This window comes from Sipha flava, unplaced genomic scaffold (assembly GCF_003268045.1).
Source record: "Sipha flava isolate LNK unplaced genomic scaffold, YSA_version1 48927_pilon_pilon, whole genome shotgun sequence".
Taxonomy (NCBI): Eukaryota; Metazoa; Arthropoda; class Insecta; order Hemiptera; family Aphididae; genus Sipha; species Sipha flava.
In genome coordinates, this window is record NW_020273301.1 from 63,406 (window position 1) to 86,313 (window position 22,908).

A 22,908-nucleotide genomic window follows, 5' to 3' on the forward strand; every position below is an offset into this window, starting at 1 on the left:
AAAAAAAAAAATACATAACATTTTGATATTTTTTGCATCAACCAGCAGAATGAAAAATATAAATAATTGATGATATAATAAAATCTGGATGTATTTAAAAATTCAATATTTTCTCATGTATATTACAGAACCAAAATTAAGCATTTAGGCAAATAAATATGAATGGCAGTAATCCACTGTTAAGTTTTAGCTGCGTGCAGAATTGTGAACAGACAAATGGTGTTCCATGTCAATGTCTTTCAATACTTGTCGACAGTGTTTACAAACTTTAACGTTCATCTCTTCTCTGCTATTTCGATTGTAAATGTACAGCAATTCCTAAAAGGACAGCAAAAATAAAAAACGATCATTAGATAAATTTGACCTTTAAGACTGTAAATGTATATATCTAATATTGAAAGCCAAATTTTAAATTAGTTTTGATTATACATCGTTGGATTTTGAAAATTTCATAGATTTATTGATAATATTACACATTTCACAAAATAATGGTATTACATATTTAAAACTATGGAGCACTCAAATCATGTTTGGAACTCTTAGAATTACTTGAAGGTCTTATATTGTAGAATTTTAAGTAAAGAACTAATCTAATTGAGAAATTTAAATGATTCATCGGGATTTTAGCCTTGGACATAATTTATATTCTAGATACATTCACAAATATTTTACTTATTATTTTATTAAAGCTATTGAAATTTTAAGTTTTGAAAGGGTTCAAATTATAAAATAAATTAAATAATACAATCATCAAATTAGTTTAAAAAAATATCTTTCATAGTATACACAAGTAAATAGTAATGCTAACAACTTGATAAGGTGATAATATACACAGATTAGGTATCATAGGGTTAAGCAGTTGTAAACAGTTAACAGTGTAACATGTAACACACCTGTTGCTTCTGTATGTCAGGCAATAACAACAAAAGTTCTGGAAAAACAGATTCAAAACTGTGCGGTTGTAGTGCTTCTACGCAGTAAGAGTAAAAGTCGTATGCGGTGATGATGTTTTTTCGAAATAATGTAGACATTTCTTTGAACTTCTCAAAAGTATCAAAACGCTCATCACGCGCTGGTATAAGTGCTACCATCAAGTTGTTGATTAACACTTGGTTCCGGACAGTCGAGCCAATTGGATGTAAGTACTCAGCTGATTTGCTGTTATTACTAGATAATGATAAACCTGGAGGGGCTTTGATCTGAGTGTGTGAACGGTTTACTTCGCTGTTACTTCCGCTTCCAGTCGTTAATCCAGGAGGTGCTCTGACTGGATGGTGAAAGCTATTCTCAAAACCAGGGGGAACTTTTGGCGTGCTTGATGGTTTAGAGAGACTTTCTTGTGGCCTTTGTGACGCGTAAGTCACTGAAGTTTCTCTGTTTTCATTCTTTTTCCTTTTTTTCTTATCTTTTGGATTATTTACATCTGCCACAACCACTGTAGCAACAGCCCTATTTTCATCCTGTTTCTCTAGAAGAGGCCCGGGGCCACCATTCTCTTTTTTCTTTGACTCTTTTTTCGGTTCAGTAGTACTAATGGCTTTAGTATTATTATTACAATTTGTTTCTGTTTTACTAGTTGCGGTCTTAGTTGTCCTCATCAATTCACCACCACCGGTGCCATTGCATCGAGTTTCAACAGCAGATTTTGATCTTGGTTTATTATTTTCTTTTAGGTTGTCGGTGGCTGCAGCCTTGACACTATCCACTACCTTTCTAGAGACATTATTATTTTCTGTTGCAACAGGTTGTAAGCTATTTTTTTTCCCATTTTGATTGTTATTATTGTTGACTTCTACCGGTGTGATTTTCTTTGAGTTGTCAGTCTTCTTTTTGTTGCCCAACTTGGCCAAGTTGCTTTTAGTTGGTTCTAACTTTTTATTCAAATTTGGAAAGTCTGATGGTCCTGGCACTTTAGGTGCTTCAGCTATCTTTTTTTTAATGGCTGCCGTCTCTTTCTTGGCTTTTTTCTTTTCCTCTTGGTTTTCATTTGCTGTCTTCGCTTTCGACACCCAACTGCCACTAGAACTTGCAGAGGATGCCATTGCAACCTCTTTTACCTTAGGCTGCTGATTGCCATCTAGAGATGGAAAGTCTCTTGCTTGATTTGGCAGACGTGAACCTGAAGGCCCTGCAGTTGCTGCATCTCTATTTCTATCTGGTCTAGAGAGCTCAGCTGGTTTTTTTAGTACTGCTGCAGCAGCCATTCGAATGTTATTAGTTGGTTTTTGGGGCTTAGGCGGAGGTACTGTTTCTTGACCAAGGGCAGGGAACAAGTTTAAATCTCGTGTATTAACCGGATTGTTCAGTTTTCTAGTACGAGCACAAGGTAGGACTGTTGTATGTTGACCGTTCAAAGAAGGAAAATCTGAAGTATTGCGAACGTTAATAGTACGGTCGGTTGTTTGAGCAGAATTATACCTATGTAACAAATTAAGGTAAAGTGTAATATAGTTATTAAATTTTTTATTAAACAATTTAATCTAATCAAAAATACTAACGAAGTGTCAGGTGGAGGTTGGTATTGATTAGGTCTACCAGCTTCGACTAGTGGATTATGTCGAGGTCGTAAATTAAATTCAAGCCTTAAAGTTCGTGCTTCTTTGTAACCTTGTTTTCCCATGTCTCTACTGTGAGCTTGCGCTTTATGAGCTTTTTTTATTCACAAGATAAAATAAAAAAAATAATTAATTATCTCTTTTTATAGAATTATTATCTGTTGGTAGTACAGTATTAATTTACCTTGCAAATCAATTGATGAACGAAAAACTGATGTAAACTGTTCATTGACACAATTGCCTTCCTCGCAAAGGTAATGTTTATCATGATAATGTTTTCTTAACCATTCATAAGTCCTGGATAACATTATGTAAACGTTATTAGTAACTAAATAAGTGTAACTTACACATTTAAGAAAACTAGCGAGTAATAATTATTTATGGCATTAGAAAACATAAAATAAAGGTATGCAAAGAGAAACTATCTCTCTCTCTTATAATAACATTATACATGTTTTACAGTCTGAGACTAACTATCCTAATATTGCTAACATAAATTATAAGTAAAGTATAATCAATACATACATATAATAGTCTTGGATACCATCAGCATCACAAAAGTGACAATAAAAATGTTCTTTTCTTAAATGTTTATAAAGCTCATCTTTATCCAAATAACGCACATTACAAAAATGACAAGCTGGATGACCTCGGTGAGATGTATTTTCAGGATCTCCAAATTCTTCATGTCTAGCTAACTCATCATAATTATACCAGCGTCTTTGACTAGGAAAAATCTAAGTATATTAAAGTAAATATAAATTAATATTAATTTGAAAAAATGTTAATATACGTAACAAATATTTATAAAATGTTTAAATAAAATTACCTTTAAATGATCTACACAAAGACGACAAGCATATAAACGATGGTATCGTTCCATATGTGTAGATAATTGTTCAAATCCTGCAAAATCTGGTCGATCATAACATTTTTTACAGGTACAACGCATTAACTGATCAAATGAGTTCTCTACAGAAAGGCTGTCAAAGGCTATCCCATACTTTTTGTTGTAACGAGAGTATTGACAATCCTCCAAGTTTTTAAAAAGGTTCACATCTCTGGTAAAAATGACCTATTATAATAATTAATACAATATTAATTAGGAATATTAACATACTACCGTAAACTATAAATTATACGATTTAACCTGATCTTGGAAAAACCCAGAGTTAAATGCTGAAGTTTTTAATACTAAACTATATTTAATTTATATCATATAAATAAATGCATAAATGCTAAAAAAGTATTATTATATTTTGACTTTGCCATTTGTTACTGATAATCAACATTTAAAAAAATGATCACCATATATTTCTTTAATGTAAAATAAATGGCATGGATTCAGGATTAACCATGGAAAGGCAAATAAATAACAAAAAATCGTGAGGTACATGCGATCAAAATAAAAGTCAAGGAAAACTTGGAAATTAATTTTTTAACATAACTCAGAATTAATAATATTAATATTTCAAAAAAGAGAAAAAAAATATTTTAAGTTAGATATTATTTCAAGTAGTTCTCTAAGTAATCACAAATCAGACTTATGATTCAAATTAATTATATCAAAATTGTTTTTAAATATTGTCTATATCTATTTTTTATTTGCTAACGATATTAATTTATATTTAGTTATATATAAATGCATATTTATACTCAATAATTATACATAAATTAATCAATTGATTGCTTTAAATGGCAATTGAAATTAGGCAAAGAAAACTTTAATAATTAGTGTATTAAAAATTGCCTTTTCTAGAATATAAATAAATATTTTCAAGTAACATTTACACAAATAAAATACCAATCATATTTAACTACGTTTTAAATAAAATATGTTTAGAATCAGTTAATTACATTTATTAGACATGTATTTAATTATATATTATATTTATTAATTAGCTGAAAATAATACAATTAGTTTTGAATGTTGAAATAAATATAATTGAAAAAAAGTGTAATTTATGTTGTACAAGAATATTTTAAAATTGAAACTGTATAATACTGCTGAACAATATTATTAGACAGAAAACAATCCAGTTTTAATAAAATCAGGCATGAACGTATAATAATACGACAACAATTGTTGTGTTAAAAATATCTAAGAAGGGCGATGTAATAGTGCATCAAGTACAAAACATATATGTGTATTATAATACAAATATTTATGGTAATGATTAAAATACCACAAAAATGCATTAAAAATAAGTAAGCATTTAAATGAAATGTTTTTGACCTCTAAATTTCAATTTATCTTTAGAAAGAAAAATAATAGAATTTTAAATGTAGTGCAAATTTAGGATAAGTAAACAATAGCTCAAACAAAAGGTAATACTTGAAATTTCATGTGAAAAATTATAAAGACCACAAGTGGGTGTTTTTTTAAAAAAAATGTTTAAACAATTAAATATTTGATATTATTCACTAAAATATATAAATAATTTTATCACAAAAACTATTGATATATCTGAAAATAATTTGAAATCAACTTAACATCTATAATACATTTGGCAAATACTTTTATTATAGGTACTAACTAAATTTTAATTAAAAAAAAAATTTTTTTTTGCCCAAGTTTATAAATATATAATTATACTTTATATATCAATATTAATGGTTCATATATACATTAACTCAAATATAACTCAAATAATTTTTCAGAATCTTAAAAATTATATTTTTATTTGTTTCAGAATATATATATATGTATGTGTATGGATTATTGAACCAAAAATTGAAGTCAAAGTTGTATTTAAAAAAAAAAAAAAATGAAGTTTAATATATATACACATGACTGGCAACTAAATTGTGAATAAAAAGTTTTCCCTTGTATGTATAGGCGGTACACAAAATTAAAAATACATTTATTTTAAGTATGAGTTTACTTTCACAAAATAACTCAAACAATTTCATAAAACTTAAAACAATTAAATCTATAATTCAAAAATCATACTGTTAATAAATAGTTGAATGATGTCCTCTGTTTATTATTACGTTATTTCACTAGAACTTTACTGTATACTGTTTTAACGAGCATAATTTATCTGAGATACGATATGATGTATGTAGTTATTAAATTTGTATTGAAATGATATAAAGATTTCTAATACAACTTACTCTATTATATAAGATATATGATCAGTACTAATAGTATAGCATTTGTTATCATAGATTAAGTTAGATGTTTGAGTAAATACTTAGAACGGAGTGGATAAAGGACCTTAGTCATAATACGCCTACAAATTGGACATTCTTTTTGATCACAGAGCACTCGCATGGTAGTCGAACATTCGTAGCATACAGGATGATCACAAGGTCCGATAGAGAAAATTGATTGCGGTCTGAAACATATCACACAACTCGTACCAGCTGCACGACGTGATCTGTACGATGACGACGACGATGATGTTGACACCCTTTGGTCCATTTCTACGCAAAATAGAATCGAGTAACGATCTTATCAACAACACACCTGTATTGGCGAATTACATCATCAACACTTACAGGAATTGGCACTGATCGCAAAAGCCAAAAGTATATATTGATACACAAAATAAATGTCGATAGAAAGTATAACAATGTTTCTCGAGCGCCTGCGAACAAAACGTATAGACCCGAATGAAATCCGGTAAGACGTGAAGGTAGTATTATTATTATCGCGGAGGCCGATGTGGTGAAAGTAAACGGGTGCAAATGCAAATACTGCCCCGTCGAAAACGTTCGAGCGATGGACTGAAAACGGGCACCGGGAAAATTACTGTACGGTCGAAATTTGTGACGAGGAGGGGTGAAAAACAAAAAAAAAACAAAAAGGGAAAAAAAACAGTGAAACGAAATAAAATGAAAAACGTACGGAAAACTAGAGAAACAGTTCACGACGACGGCGGTCGGCCCGATGCTGTTGGTAAGTCTAGTATCACATGCGTGCCGTCGTAGTTGCGGTAACACAGACACATGTTTTTACCATGATCGCGGTAACTTCGTTACGGAAAAACTTTATCAAAAACTAATTGCGACGTCGTTCGAAAGACGACCGGGACACGAGAGAGCGCGCGCGCGCGCATACGACATTTCATTATTATTATTACTGTTTTCGAAAGAGTACGAGTGGCTACTGCTGCGCCGCGGAGGACGACTGGTGCGAGATAAGACCCACTCGATCTGATAACAAACACGAGGTCGGGCGTTGTTGTGTGCGTCGATCAGCCGCTGCGTTCCGATTCAAATTTTATGTGCTTTCGTCGTCCGTCGAGTCGCAAAACCCAAGAGCACCATCTGCACGCCCTCCTGCGCGCGTGTGTCACGTCACCGCCGTTGAATGTTAATCGTCGACGTCTGCATGAATGGAAGAAACGCTGACCAAATTGTCCGGCAGCGCCGACAGCATAGAGGCCGCCGACTGGCAGTTGCCGCTGTGTTTCACGAAAAAAAGGCACACCGAAGAAATCAAATGTGTCGACGCCGTGGTCAGCTCTTGGCGGCTCAAGGAACGGGTGAGTGGTTGTCGCACTTGTCTCAGTTTCGGCCGCCGGTCTAGTCGCTGCCTACCTTGTTTGTGTTACTACTGTATTACTAACGTTTTTTTTTTCCCCCCTCGCTCTGCCCATTACAGATGAAAACTGTGAGCGTCGCACTCGTCCTGTGTCTAAATGTGGGTGTAGACCCTCCGGACATTTTCAAAATACAGCCGTGTGCTCGTCTAGAATGTTGGATAGGTACTACTCACCATCATGTGCTATATGACAATGATCTCTCGTTTTTACTCTTACTTCTGTTTGTCTTACCTAGACCCATTGATGATGGTTTCCCAAAAGGCATTGGAAGTAATCGGAGGAAATTTACAAAAACAGTACGAGAGGTGGCAACCGAGAGCGCGTTACAAACTATCGTTAGACCCAACTATAGAGGAAGTAAAAAAATTATGCGTTTCCTTGAGACGAAATGCAAAAGAAGAAAGGGTACTTTTTCATTATAATGGGCATGGTGTACCAAAACCTACATCAAATGGTGAAATTTGGGTATTTAATAGGGTTGGTATTTTGTTTCAATGTTATCTATTTTAATAGTTAAAAAATAGATTTTTTAAAATATTAAAATGATTTTCAGGCATATACTCAATACATTCCTTTGTCCATATATGATTTGCAATCATGGATGGGTTCTCCATCTATATATGTTTATGATTGTTCTAATGCTGGAATGATTGTAAAATTGTTTAACCAATTTGCCGAACAACACGAAAAAGAAATGTTGGCAAGTATTGTTTTCTTTTGTTATTATCATGGAGAAATTATTTTTTTCCTTTGAAAACAATAATATTCTACCTTAAAAATGAAACTTTGAATTTGAATGATGATGATTGCTTATGTAATATTCATTTGCGTAGTAGAAAATTAAATTGGCAATTTAATTTGTATGTATTGATAATGCTTATATTATGACAAAAATATGAAGTAGATATTAAATTAATGTGTTTTATTTTTTTAATTAGGTTCTGCTATCCATAGTCGTTATAATTTTGGTTATTATTAATTTAAAAGTATCACAAATAAATTCAAATTTTAATTAATACCTTATAATATTTTAACATAAGTTTTATTTATTATGACTGATTATTTTTGTTTTTCTAAAATTTATTTATAAATAACCATAAGTATAATTAAACATTTTTTCCAATAAGTATTCATTTGATTCCATGAAAAACTTTACAATGAATGCAGTTTATTCTAAGATAAGAATTTAAATCTTATAAAAAATGTATTAATAACTTCATGCATTTTTTTAAAGCTAAATGTATTTATTTGTAATCTATATGGACTATAATAAATATAATAGTGATGATTTAATTAAAAATAATGTTATATCTGTATTTATAATTTTTTTGATCTATACATTTTGAAAATACTTAGTTATATACTTATTTTTAACTGTAATTGTTATTTTATAAATTTATAAAAACATTTTATTTACATAGCATTTATGATTAATTTTCAGCATGATGCTACCCAAAATCCATTATTTTTACTTCCTGAAGGAGGACCTTCTTTTAAAAATTGCATTCAACTTGGTGCGTGTCAAATAGATCAAACCCTTCCAATGCATCCAGATTTGCCTGCTGATTTGTTCACTTCTTGCCTGACTACACCAATTAAAATGGCTGCTCGTTGGTAAGATAAATTCATACATTTTTTTTAGAATAAGTTGCTTAAGCCATTATTAGTTTTCAAGTATTTTCATAATTTACAATAATTAAAAATATACATGATTATGTACACCTAATTAACAAAATAAATGTTATAATGCTTATCCAATAGTTTTATGTGAGATTATATTATACATGACCTATGGCAATTGCAATATTTTAAATTTTATGATGCATTAGTTATTCAACATTTATTTCGTGTAATACACTGTTTTAATTCTTGTTATTATGAAAATTATTGCATTAGTATTCAAAATTATAAAAACATCTTATATGCTTAAGGTCAAAGTTCATGAGGTAAATACAGAATATTATCAGATAAAAAAAAAAAAACAGTTAAAATTAAATTAATTGCTTCAATACTAATCAAACAATACTACATTTATTATGTAGAATTATGACTGTCATTTTAATTAATATCTGCAGTTATTGAGAAGTGTTCTATCATAATATAGATTTTAATATAACATTAGCATTGGTCATTGATTTTAAAATATTCTTCTATTATTCTATTTATTATTTTAATAAATAAACCATGTTAAAAATGTTTACAAATGTAGTTGTCTAATTATAATTTATAAAAATGTTGGTTTAAATCATTTTTTATGTGAAAATCAATTATTCATTCATCCATTATAAATATTTTTTTTTTTAATGAATCTTTTTAACGTATAAATTCTTTATAATTAAATTACCCTCTTTGTTAGTTTAAACTGTTCAATAATATTGTTGTCAGGACTAAAGAATTTATGAAAAAAAAGTACATTACCCTATTTAATGTTCTTTTTTTTTTTATCTAAATTTGACTAAAATATCTGTTCTTCTAATGATTTGACTACTATATAGATCAGTATAACAAATTTTACTTCACATACTTTACATGCTGTTCATATTTTAGATAAGATTTTCTAAAACATATTTTCACTTAAATTTCCTGTTTTGTATGAAAAAAAAAACAATTATTATTTTATGATAAAATTTAACTGATAATATTTAGAGATATAAAACTACAATCCAAAATGTAAAAACATTTTTATCAACAAAACAAGTTATTTATTTAAATACTATTCACACTAAAATATATTCATATAATTTGTGTTTTGTTTTACTTATACAGCAAATGATAAATTAACAATTTGAAGGTGAAGCAATTATCTATGTAAGGCACTTTAGTTTTTATCTTCATTTTAATATCTTATCAATATAATATATGATTTACGTGCATTTTTTTCAAATTTTAAATTTTGAATTAAAAATAAAACTGATCAGAAAACCAAAATTTTGTTTTCACCATTCAATTTAATTATAAGTTAATAAATTCTAGGTGTAAAAAAATATAAGACTTGAGTAAGTGAAACATATACTTACTATAATATACAAATATAATAACATAAGTATAGTATCCTTAAAAAAAAAAAAAAATGTTTTTTTATTATTACAATTTTATTATATTACATTATCTCCCTAGCTTAAGCTACTTATTTTATTAAACAATTATTTATCTCAGAGCCAAAATTTCTATCTAAATTTACTTTTTTATATTGTTTTCGATTTAATAATGTTATTAATATTTCTGGGACGATTTTAAACTTAGCTTTCTCTGGTTTTAATAATTTATTTGTTTTCAAATATTTTTACTCTTATGTTCTCTATGATATCTATCATCCTGATCTACTCATATCTATTCCAATAATTGTAAATTAATCCATTCGATTTAATTTGTATATGTAATATGTATAATACAATGATACATGTTTCATCGGATGTTTCATAAGCTTCTTATTTTTAATGATATTTCATAGCTGTATTCCTATGTTATATTTCTTATTTTGTATTTTTCATTTAAAGAATGAACAGTTGTTATTGTTAAACTACTTATGTTATTTTGCCAGGCCTGTTTAAAAAATTATATACAAATAAAAATTATATCTATCTTTGATAATCCTTGGATAGACTAATAGTTATAGAATTTAAAAAAATGTGTGCTGTAAAGTGCTTGTAAAGTTTAATATTTTTTAGGTTTGTAATGCAAAATATGTCAAAATATGGCTCAAAATTATTTCTTGAATTTGTTGACAAGTAAGTTTTATTCCTTAATAATTATTATTATTTTATTTTTATTTTTATTTTTTTTATATTTGAATCTATATTTATGATTGCATTAGAATCCCGGGTACATTAAATGATCGACGGACAATGTTGGGAGAATTGAACTGGGTATTTACTGCAATCACTGATACAATAGCTTGGAATGTTTTGCCTCGAGGTAAAATTAGAAACTTAAAATAAGATATATAAGTACAAGATAAATTAAAAAATTAAATACAATTTTTAAAGATACTTTTCAAACATTATTTCGGCAAGACCTTTTAGTTGCTAGTCTACTAAGAAATTTCTTATTGGCTGAACGTATTATGAGAACTTATGACTGTGAACCAGTATCTTCACCTAAACTACCACCAATGCATAATCACCCTATGTGGCAGGTTTGTAAAGAAATGTAATTCATAATTTGTTGGAGTACAGAGAGCAGTTTTATTATATTAAACAAAAATGAAGAATTTTTCTGTGGTGTCTTTAATTAATTATATTATCCATACAAAACTATTTCCAATCAATATTTAAAATTTACTAGTATTATAATAATATGTAGAAATATTTTATTTGCAGTCATGGGATCATATTTTAGACTTATGTTTATCTCAATTACAACGTGTCCAAGATCACGGTGATGGTTTATTTGTTCGTACAACATTTTTTGAGGAGCAATTAACTGCATTTGAAATTTGGCTTGACCACACAGCTTGTTTACCTACACAACAACGTAGTGTACCCGAACAGCTTCCCATTGTACTTCAAGTAATAGAACAATAAATATCAATTTATGTTACTCAATAATATTTAAATATTTTACCATGAATTTTTATAGGTTCTTTTAAGTCAAGCACATAGACTTCGAGCATTAGATTTGTTAGGTAGATTTTTAGATTTAGGACCATGGGCTGTAAACTTGACTTTATCTGTAGGAATATTTCCATATATACTAAAATTATTGCAGAGTTTTGCTGTTGAGTTGCGACCAATGTTAGCTTTTATTTGGGCAAAAATAATGGCTGTAGACCATGTAAGTGTTTTATTATGAATAATATTAAAAAAAAAATTGTTCTTATTTATATATTTTTAGACTTGCCAAACTGATATTGTTAGAGAAAATGGTTTTAAGTATTTTTTTCAATTGGTTGAAGATATACAATTGCCTGTGAGTATAAAAATTATTTATATTATTATTATAAATTATATTAACTATAGTTTTTCATTAATAGAATAAAATAAATTAGTATAATTTTTACAAGCTTAAAATTATAAATACTCTGTTGAGAAAGTTTACTTTATCAAAATCACATTCCCTTTAATTATCTTTTAACTTCAAATATGTTACTTTAATTATCATAGTTGTGATTTATATTTATTTGTTTATTACTTTATGACAAATTGCTATAATAAATAAACATACATTTCTTAAACTAAAATTGAATTAATTAATAGTCATGTATTATACTAATTTTCTTAAATAACCAGTAAATATAAACCAAGTATTATTTATAGTGTATTTAAATTTTTTTAATTATTTTTAATTTATGTTTATTTTCAGGAAGAACAAAGGATGTTAGGAGCTGTTGTTTTATCTCGTCTGATGCAAAACTACAGGAATGGCCAACAATTAGGACTTAAGAACAATTTAGTGTGCATATGTCTTGAACAATTAGCCAATGCTAGTCCTCCTTATAAACAATGGTTGACATTATGCCTTGCTCAACTATGGGCTGATTATGATAAAGCTCGATGGGTTGGTGTACGGGATACAGCACATGAAAAACTTTATCTGTTATTAGAAGACAAAATACCCGAAGTAATAATTACTATTATTAAACTTTTTAAAGAAAAAGACCAAATCAGGAAAAATAAAATAAATTTTAATAGATGTATAGTAATAAAAAAATTAAATTGAAGAAAAAATCAAAATAAATCTGCTTTTGAAGTATTAATAAATTACTGAACTCTGAAAATATTTTCAGGTTCGTGCTGCAGCAGTTTTTGCTCTTGGTACTTATGTTAGCTGTGATAAAGACCGTAGTAATCATGCGTTGAATGTTGATCAAAGTATTGCTCTAACTCTACTGAATACAGTTGCAAAAGATATGAGTCCCATGGTTAGAGAGGTAAAATAAAGGCAATTTCATAATATTTACATAATTTTTAATCTTTTTTTTTTTTAATCAAATTTTACATTTAGGAAGTCATCATTGCTCTTCAGTGGACTGTTATTGCTTTTGAAAGGTATTTTTTAGAAATAGCATTGCAGGATCAAACTGAAAAACAATATGGATCTTTTTATAAAAGTATGTAAAAAAATGTAATTTATATATTTAATTTTAGGATTTTGAACAAAATAAATTGTTTTTGTTTAATTTTAAGGTCCAAATGGCAGTTCAAAGACAGCCAGCCTATCAAGAATGGGCTCTAAAGAGAAGCTCTTGTATTCATCTACTAGTCCAATTGTCACTGTGATTTTACCTCAAACTTCTCCTAGTCTTAGCACTTCAGATGAAATGCCAGAAGAAATCAAGTCTGAATATTTAAGGCGTACAAATTCATCCTCATCAATAGTTACCTTAGGTTTGTTCATAAGTTTTTCCTATAATAGGACATCACTAAAAAATAGTTATTGTTTTTCAGATACTTATCAATCAACTGCAGCCTATAATAATGTACACTCACAATTATGGAAGGGCTTAACTGCTTTGGAACATGATATTTTTCCAGATGTTGCTGCTACTGCACAGAAATTAACTAAATACATTAGGCAGAAAGTAAGTATTTTAATAATTTTTTATGTATACCAAAATTTTTATTATATTCAATTGTTTCATTTCAATTAGCTTAAAAACAGACCAGATAGTCGTGCATCACATTCTTTACCTGCGTCTCCATCATCAAGAAGTTATCTCAGGTAATACATTAATCAATTACCACTAAATTGTTTATTCTTTTTTTGAGTGAAATATGTTTTGTATTATTTAGTCAAGGAGAATCTCCTCCTTTATCTGTTAACGACCTTCATTCTCAACATAAGACACCCATGGTACAACATAGATCCAACTCAAGAACAAGAAAAATTGTACCAAACACTGTATGTAATTTATTAAATATCTTTTGATCAGAATAAATAATAACTAATGTATTTTTTGTACGGTTAGATTGTAGAAGAATCTTCTGTGCTGTCATCATCATCTTCGCCTCCAAATGTAGAAAGTGATGGTGAAAAAGATACTAAAAATAAAACCAAGACTATATTGAGATCTCAATTTTTTGAATGGGTGTCTAAAAACTTTGCTCATCCATTGAGTGGATTGAATGATGGAGGTGACTTTGAGAGTGCCATATACTATGAACGCGATTGGAGGTAATCAATATATAGATATAGATAATAAAATAAGATTAAATTCATTAAAAGCTAAAATAACCATTGTTCTGAAGTCCACATAAATAATTTTAATTTTCAATAGGTATACTCGAAATATGGCTCTTCGCAAAGAAGCACAAGAAGAACAAAACAAAGTGAATAACTTAAATTGTAAAATAGAACATCAAATATTTTCATCAAAATGTAAACAATCACCTAATTCATTAGTCTTTCATCCATATGATCCACATGTAGTTGTAGCTACTAAAGATTATTTAACGTAAGTTATTATTATTATCTCTTTTTTTTGAAGCAAACTTAAATAATATTTTTTATGTTTTCATAAAATAAATATTTCAGAGTGTGGGATTATCAAAGTAGCTATAAATTAAGTCAATGGAAACCTGATCTCAGAAATCATAATCTTGATTTATCATATAGATCAGCACCACACTTATCTGTAGTTGAACTAATTAACAGTCATGATGTTTCATTAATATTGGCTGGTTATAATGATGGAAATATTCAGGTTTGGTCTCAATTCATTGATGGTCCTCCTAAATTGGTTTCTGGTTGGCACGCATTACCTATTTGTAAAAGTCCTAGTTTCGAGAGCTCTTCAAGTAAGCGGTTCATAACCAAACATTTATCGACTACAATTATGTACAATATGGTAATATTTCTTTTGGTTTTCCAGTGGCACTCCAATGGGATCAAAGATCTTGCCATCTAATCTGTGCAGGTGATTCAAGAGTCATAAACATTTGGGATATTGAAACTGAAACTAAATTAACAGCCTTATCCACTGGAGTTAATGCTTCTGTGACGAGTCTCTCCATGCAATTAAAAGGTAAGAGTTCAAATACTACTAACAAGATATTTATTTAGGGAAAAAATAATTACTTTTTTAATTTAATTTTTATTTGTTCGTAAATGTATTCGACAGTTTTGTCATAGTAAATAAAAATAAAAATAATATAAATATAAAAATATAATATAAAAATTTTACTATAAATTTTACTTACATTTCTTAAATATTTATAGAAATCTCATCTTAATGAAATATGTTATAAAATAAAATGTTTGAGAATGTGTGTTATGTAATAATAGTAGCACAGTTATTAACCGTTTTATTAAAACAATTTGCTAGTTTTCACTGTTCATTGTAATTTATTCGTTTACTTAAACTTAGCAAATTTTGATAATATATTTTATTCATTGGGGCTACAATTAAGCAATCCGTGGATAATAGTTTCATAAAATACAAAAATTGATTTAATTATATTTTTTTAATGTTTAATGTTTTTTTAATGATCTTGAAAATCAATGGCATCTTAGTACATTAATTAAATTAACACAAAAAGATTTTATATATGAAGAAATATTATTTTGCCTTTAGACTATAATAATGAATATTTTTATATTAATACAGAATATTTTTAAGTAAGTTATACTTTGTCAATATTCGTCATAAATTTAATTATAATTTTGAAGATAAGTCTACAAAAATGTCTATTATTTACAATTTTTGTTGTAAGAGTTTCCGACTTTTATTTTTAGCAATATGTTAGAATATTATTTTTTATACAATTAACATTAAATCTAATGATTTTATTTTACAATTAAAAATGTTATTCATTTAGAAAATAATATATTTGCTGCTGGTTGTAAAGATGGTTCCATTAAAGTATTTGATAAAAGGCTACCACCAGATGAAGCTAGAATAGCCTCTTTTATTGGACATCATAGTAAAATACTTACCTTAAGGCTACAAGATGCTTCTGTAGTATCTGCTAGGTAAGTAATTTTAACTTAGTTGGTAAATAAACTAAAAAATTTCTCCATCCGACATAAGACTTTAATTTATATTGATATATTTATTATGTGTTTTTGAATAAATGCTGTCTAAATAACTTTAAAATTTAACGTTTCTCTCTCTTATTTTTTTTTATTTTTTTTATTTATTTTTTTTTTTTTGTCAATATTAATATGTTTATGTGTACCTAAATGTGTATTTCTAATTTTACTAAATTATTGAAAATTTATGTATATATTAATTTTTTTTATTTGAAGTTTTATAAAATATAATCTTCAAAAACACATACATTTATATAAAAAATGATGGCTTTTCATTAAATAAATCATCTGATATAATATAAAATTAAATTTATAACAATATGTAATAGTGCTTATGGGGATATCAAAACATTTGAGTTTGGTCAAAGTGCATCACAGCGAGAATTTCATGTCAATAATATGCACTCTGCATCCATTCATTCAATGTGCAATATAATAGCATGGTAAATATAAATTGTTTTAATGATCATGATTATTTTTAAACCTAACAAACTTTGTATGTTTAGTAGTAGTGTAAATCAAATGTTATTGTTCTACAACACAGAGGGTCAATTATTGAACTCATTGAAGTTATCAGATTGGTTCATGAGTTCACGTTATCCACCGTTAAGGACCACTACATTTCACCCTCAGAAAGTTTTGCTTTCTACTGGCGCTATGGATGGAACAATAGCATTATATTCAATTGATCCCAAAAGATAATGAATGTAGTTTATACACTTGTTTTTTTTCTGTTAATTCATTTTTGTTATTGTTCTTTTTCTAACACTTTAAATATTCATGACACTCTTTTATTGTGCTCAAAGATCGATATTTGACTGAACATTGATTTTTTATGTACTTAGTATTTTTCTGTACATAAAAAATTATCTTATTATTTTTTTAAATTAATATTATAAATATTATTGTTACTCTGTTATAATTGAATGTCTTGTACATCCTGCCATAAATCATTTATATGTTCAAACAATTCATCTAGTTTTTTATGCCTCTGAGCCAAAAAAAACTCTTGCAAATGAGCTGGAACCACCGGTTTGTTTTGTATAGATATTTCATTTATAAATCTCTTCTGATCATCTTCTGTGCTGTCTGGACGGAACCGAGCAAACATTTGCAATAACTGATAGTTCGAACATGTACCAATATACTGTTTGAAATCAACACGACCCGGCCGAACCAGAGCGGAATCTAATCTGAAATCAATATGTGACAAGAATAGTTATTTATTCCTACTTTAATTGGACTGTACTCTGCTTATTTTTCAAAGTTACCAACAGGAAGAGTGAAATTTGTGGCTTGAAATTGCCTTTTAGCCTTGAGTATTTCCAAAAAGGATATTAAATACCAAAAAAATAATTATATTAACAAATATCATTGTAGGTATATATGAAAACTTTGACCCATATTTTGATGCCAATTTTTTAACATCATAGGCGAACTTTACTAGCTAAAAATGTGTTAAAATAATTTTTTTAAATTTTGATTTTAGTTATTTTGTTAATCTCAATTTTACTTTATTTTTCAATTTAAATTAAAAATGATGACATTTCAAATTACTAAATTTTAGTGTTTTGTAATATATTTTCCTATAGGATTTTTGTTTTATTTCCATTTTATGATCACTAGTTATAATGTTGCACCAATCATAACTTCAAAAAATATGCTTAATACATATTCATTTTTGTTTTGTATTTTTATGTAAATATAATTGTTAATTTACAAAAAAAAAAAAAAAAAATACCTATTACTTTAATTTATTTAATTTATTGGTATTTAATCATATGCTTTTCTTATAATTATGAAATATCAATACTTTTAAAATAAATTAAATTAAATGAATGTTATAATGTACATTTTATGTACTTAAATACATTCATATCAAAAATAATATACTTGTTATACATTACAACTTGAGCAATATTGTCTACTCATTTATTAACTATTAGTAGATTCAAAAAGTTTAAAAATATCAATAATGTATTACATATTTTGGTTTCTCGGGTCACTAAAAACTAGTAGGTTATGTGGTCTAAGATTAAAAAAGTTGGTGAACCACTGTAATGTAATAATAATAGCATGTACCTTTCAATGTAGTTGGTTGTCATGAATAGAATTCGACCCTCGGATGATACAACCCCATCCAGAGCATTTAGCAAACCACTCAGCGTCACTTTGGCACTACCCACTGTCACAATGAGAAAAAAAAAAATCGTTACAAACGGATTATAATATGGTGAAAAACGATTGACTCTCTTCAAAGGTATTTAATAAGATAGCTATAAATAAATAATTTTATCAGGAGGGCTATTTTGTGTTTTAAACTACTGCCATTTTGTGATGAAATTAAGATGATAATATATATTTATCTTTATACTCTGAGAAATATTAATTTATCCAAAGATAACGTTTTGGATAAATTTACAAAACATGATATGAAATAAAAAAATGAAAAACAAAATTTGTTATTAAAAATTAAAAAGGCATTTAGTTCATTATTATTTATTTGTGTAAAGGTATTTTCAGACTTGCCCCCCCCCACCACCATCAAAATTTCAACCGTGCAGCAAGAGTACCGAAATCAACCCCAACATTTTACCCGAAAACCCTCCCTCACAATCAATCCAAGGAGTACGTGTTATATATAATGTACAAACCTACAACAGTTTCGCCTTGCCTGCTGCCGAACATCGCATCGATGTCCTCCAAGAGCACGAACGACTTGGTCGGAACCTCTCCCATCAGCTGAACGAGCTGCTCGTCAGACATCTTCACGTCGTTCAGGCTCAACACGCACAGGTTGTACTTGAATTCGCCCGCCAGCGCCAAGATCAGCGACGTCTTGCCACAGCCCGGCGGCCCGTACAGCAGGTACCCCCTGCGATACGGTATTCCTGGAACGAGAACGGCGAAGCATAACTAAAACGCGAAGCATCCCGCCTGGGACGTCATTGATTCGAGTTTGCGGTGCCCATCAGTGTCGCATTTAGACAATTTGCACCCCTGGGGCAAAAAAAATTAGCGCCCATTACAGGGGCTTACACATAGGGAGATAGATCCCCCATGAGCTCTTAAGATTTTGAACATCAATTATTGATTATTAAGTTCTTAATAATTCTTAATAAGGGATTTTATAAAAAGTGTATAGATTTATAATTTAGTGAACACCCTTCCTCTCCAGAGAAAAAATTGAACGTATTCTAGGAATCCCATATAGATATCCTGTATTTTATTCCTTAAATTTTCATTTCACTTTTCAATTTTAAATGAGAATATCTACGCCATGTAGGTAATTGTAATGTACCAACAAAATATATTAATAATCTTTATTAATAAAAATTCTCAATACCCCTGTCGATATACCACGATCGGTCGTCCACGAAGTCCCGCACGTCGCGCAGTATCCGGTCGAACACTCCCTCGTCCAATATGACCGACGACATTGACCGGGGCACTCGGGGCTCACCGAAATTGTGCCATGTGTCGTAGGACGGCACCATGAGCGTGGTCCCGGATTCCATGACCGACATCGCGTACCGTCTGGCTGCAGCAGGAGAACACGATTGTTTTTTATTTTTACGTTCAAGTGGAGATTTCCGCGCGGAAGTATACAGGACCTACGAAGGCTTTACTACCTCGCACCATCCTTCACGCGATTCGATTCCGATGCATGTCTCGGCTGGATTTTATGTTGCACGCGTTCGTGTTTATATTTGAGCCCCTACCGTTGGCGTGACTATGGTGGTACGTGCACACGGTCAAGTCCTTTGAAACCCGAGTGTTGGGGAATTTATGTCGAGCAAAACGCAAAAGGAATAGAAAAAATAAACATATATTGCACGAAGACTGTTCTCGAGTGTCGTTTTTTATCGGACCAATAAAGCTATTTTGATACGCGAGCCTTAAACTGTTTCGATCTTCGAGTCAAATATTGTCGGTTTAGCCTTAGATCCTGGGCCGTAACAAACCTATGCTCTGCGAGAACAATAAACCCGGCAAACCACCGTACCACTGGGATTGATGCATTTCGCGTTTTCTTCTTTCGAGAGCCTAAATGTTAAAAAATATAACTGTAAGGATACTATGCGAATTAACAGTATATTTTATTTAACTAACTACTATTATAGTATTCGATTTAGTTAATACATTTTGGTCTAGTTCATAGTCAAGTAAAATAAAACATAGAATATCATTACACATCTTAGAACTTATATGTATATGTAGTCGTATGACTACGAAACTGGAATCGTGTCCACCAATCGTGCGCGATATTAATAAAACACGGATTGAAAAATGCTCCTACGTGTAAAAGTATTGATGATTTCGAAAACGCATTGTATATGTGAACGTGTGGTAAATACTTACACTCTTCCAGAATTTCGTTCAGCACGTGTTTGTTTCGACCCCAAATGGACAGGTACAGTGTTTCGAACGGCCTAGTCCCATATTCGCTTGTCATCACAGGGTTGCGGTTCCGTTTTAACACTACCGTGTGGCCCTTGTACCTGCACCGGTCGACGGTTAAGAAATATAGTGGTGGTCTGACAGTAACAAAATCTTAATGAAAAATTCAAGCCCACGCACTCCCAATAACTGCAGTCGCGGTGATCTGCATCGGTATATCCGTACGATACAAGAAAAAGAAAGCAGACAAAAGCTGTAGGCACGATTTTCGAAAGGATACGAATAATATATTTGGTCGGTCCTATCTACAACCATTACCTACGTAGGTAGGCACCGCTACTGGAAGCACGAGAGCATGTTTTGGATTACACTTTTTGTGTATTACAATTACATGTCGACGTTTAAATAAATATAGAATTCAGTTTTAAATTTTTTTTTGTTAAAAACATAGTTTAACTTTGATTCTAATTTCTTTATTCTCTTGTAACTTCATTACTACTGCCACGGTATAAACATAAAGTATGTATAACTGTGCGAAAACACTGCTTAAGCCTATGAGGTGGTGGTCGAAGAGACAATGGGTACATGGGAAATGTTTTTTTTTTTTTTTAATTACTCTATCCATCTATATAGTATATAAGTATTTCAAAATATTTTTGATACCATTACAAATACAATTTCCATCTAAGGAAAGTTTTACTTCACGAAATATGGACAATTAAATAGTAAATAATATTGCTCATTACAGGCGTTGGATGGATTTTAGTAATCATCATCATTATTATTATTATTATTATTTAGTGTTCGGTAAATATTTAATTTATTTTTTACTTGAACATGTGTTCACCAGCACTAGGCTCGTAATCGAACTTTGGAATCTCAAGGCTCGATTCAGTCTGGGGCATAGTCGTGGTCACAGAAAAATGCAGTAGCTGGTCATTGCAGTGTCTGGCTATCCACTGCAACAGCCAGTGATAACATTTATCCGAGTTCGAGACTTCGAGTTCGGTAATGTAGTTGCGCCAAAAGTATCCTTTGACCAGCTCCACCGTCTCGTTGACGGCCAAAGAAGCTAGGCTCAGGCACATCAGGCCAAGCGCTCTGGAAACATACGTGCTGGACACTGCGGCGAACGCGTAGTCCTTAAACAATTTGCTCGCGTGACCTCTGCGCAAATAGAACAAAAACCAACGTACGGAGAAATCTATATTAAACCACATGTCTTTGTCGAACACGCGCGTGTTTGTAAGCGATCGATTTCGGTGTGAAATTACTTACGGCATCGGAGTGCGTAACGATCGAACGGTTCGGCAACGGGGACGACGCCAAGTGAGAACAATGGAGAACTGGACGTGGACACAACGGTCGCCGAGCGAAGGTAATCGTTGCGCGTTCGAGCGCAGTAAACGGCCAAAACGTGCGGGGCGGACAGCTGTGTTTATAAAAGGTTATTGTAACGCGGGGGCACGCCGAACGGAGGCAGAAACGGGGACGCGCCGAACGCGGACCGGCTCTCTCTTGGACGTTCGACGACCGTGATAGCACGTGTACACCGTTATCGGACAACAGTTACCGCCACGAAGCAATCAGGTTACCGGTACCACGGTTCGTGGTCGGTTCCAAGTCGAACCACCGACCGCGAAACGATGATAATGCGCGTGAAAATGAATTCGACGTTGACACACACACACACACGAATGCGTTCATAATGGTACGCGCGCGCGCGCGTGTGTGTGTGTGTTTCTCCCGTTCTCAAAAAGTATAAAATGTGTCGACAATCGACTGACCATGTTCCTAGTGACTCCGACAATTATCAAACATCAGCGCGACGTGATCAATCGAAAAGTCGTTTTATGTTTATATATATATATATATATATATTTTTTTTTAACAATAATTCTTTCACCGTAAACGTCGTCGTTGCGCGCGCGCCCGACGTTTACGCACGGCGATGCCGACACATCGTGTACGTATATTCTAGACGGTTCCGTAAAACCCATTATGCTTCGAGGCTGTAGGTACAAGCCGTTCGAAATAAATGCGTCCGCGCACCTCGAATGCAACGATGAAATCGCGTTTTGTTTTCCGTCAATCGTAACGCACGACGACCGCCTGTGCGACGAGAAATGTTCATGATATTAGTGAGATCCTGTTGCGTGCACACCGCCTTGAGCGATTGCCAAATTGCTAACATTTTCAGCGCACGAGACCGTTATAGAAAATCGATTTTGTTCCGAACACAGTCGATGGTGCACGCCAGAGGCGTACTCAAGGGTGGATTTCGAGAAATCGAAAAAAAATAAATAAATAAATAAAAATGACAAAAAAATATCAAAAACCTTTCACGCTACAGCTCATGTCAAAACATATCAAATATTTATAAAAAAAAAAAATCAGCAAATAATGAAAACATGGATTTAAAAACCCAT

The 22,908-nt window shown here is 30.7% G+C and overlaps 3 protein-coding genes across 4 annotated transcripts; 1 reads left to right on the forward strand and 2 right to left on the reverse strand.

The window, feature by feature from the left end:
- Positions 1–70: 70 nt before the first annotated feature.
- LOC112689986 (E3 ubiquitin-protein ligase ZNF598-like) lies at positions 71–6,505 on the reverse strand. The gene is made up of 9 exons (XM_025563877.1): positions 6,409–6,505; positions 6,060–6,148; positions 5,776–5,984; positions 3,385–3,630; positions 3,081–3,292; positions 2,740–2,852; positions 2,499–2,649; positions 894–2,418; positions 71–318 (listed from the first exon to the last, which is right to left on the reverse strand). The coding sequence occupies exons 3-9, from the start codon at positions 5,980–5,982 to the stop codon at positions 187–189; spliced, it is 2,586 nt and encodes an 861-aa protein (XP_025419662.1). The 5' UTR covers positions 5,983–5,984; positions 6,060–6,148; positions 6,409–6,505; the 3' UTR covers positions 71–186.
- A 143-nt stretch (positions 6,506–6,648) lies between these two features.
- On the forward strand, positions 6,649–16,959 carry LOC112689985 (regulatory-associated protein of mTOR). Of its 2 annotated transcripts, none has more exons than XM_025563876.1 (25): positions 6,649–7,048; positions 7,168–7,270; positions 7,344–7,585; positions 7,662–7,808; positions 8,550–8,722; positions 10,777–10,836; positions 10,923–11,023; positions 11,095–11,243; positions 11,428–11,616; positions 11,687–11,881; positions 11,942–12,016; positions 12,410–12,667; positions 12,834–12,977; positions 13,052–13,157; positions 13,234–13,434; positions 13,495–13,628; positions 13,698–13,768; positions 13,840–13,948; positions 14,016–14,221; positions 14,325–14,501; positions 14,582–14,844; positions 14,919–15,071; positions 15,865–16,018; positions 16,408–16,521; positions 16,588–16,959. In XM_025563876.1, the coding sequence occupies exons 1-25, from the start codon at positions 6,899–6,901 to the stop codon at positions 16,778–16,780; spliced, it is 3,867 nt and encodes a 1,288-aa protein (XP_025419661.1). In that variant the 5' UTR covers positions 6,649–6,898; the 3' UTR covers positions 16,781–16,959. The 2 variants fall into 2 exon arrangements, with proteins under 2 accessions (XP_025419661.1, XP_025419660.1); XM_025563875.1 differs by having other exon boundaries at positions 6,899–7,048; positions 16,585–16,959.
- A 19-nt stretch (positions 16,960–16,978) lies between these two features.
- LOC112689987 (mitochondrial chaperone BCS1-like) lies at positions 16,979–22,033 on the reverse strand. The gene is made up of 7 exons (XM_025563878.1): positions 21,758–22,033; positions 21,311–21,646; positions 20,441–20,580; positions 19,425–19,619; positions 18,733–18,969; positions 18,161–18,263; positions 16,979–17,271 (listed from the first exon to the last, which is right to left on the reverse strand). The coding sequence occupies exons 1-7, from the start codon at positions 21,760–21,762 to the stop codon at positions 16,995–16,997; spliced, it is 1,293 nt and encodes a 430-aa protein (XP_025419663.1). The 5' UTR covers positions 21,763–22,033; the 3' UTR covers positions 16,979–16,994.
- Between the last annotated feature and the right edge of the window lie 875 nt (positions 22,034–22,908).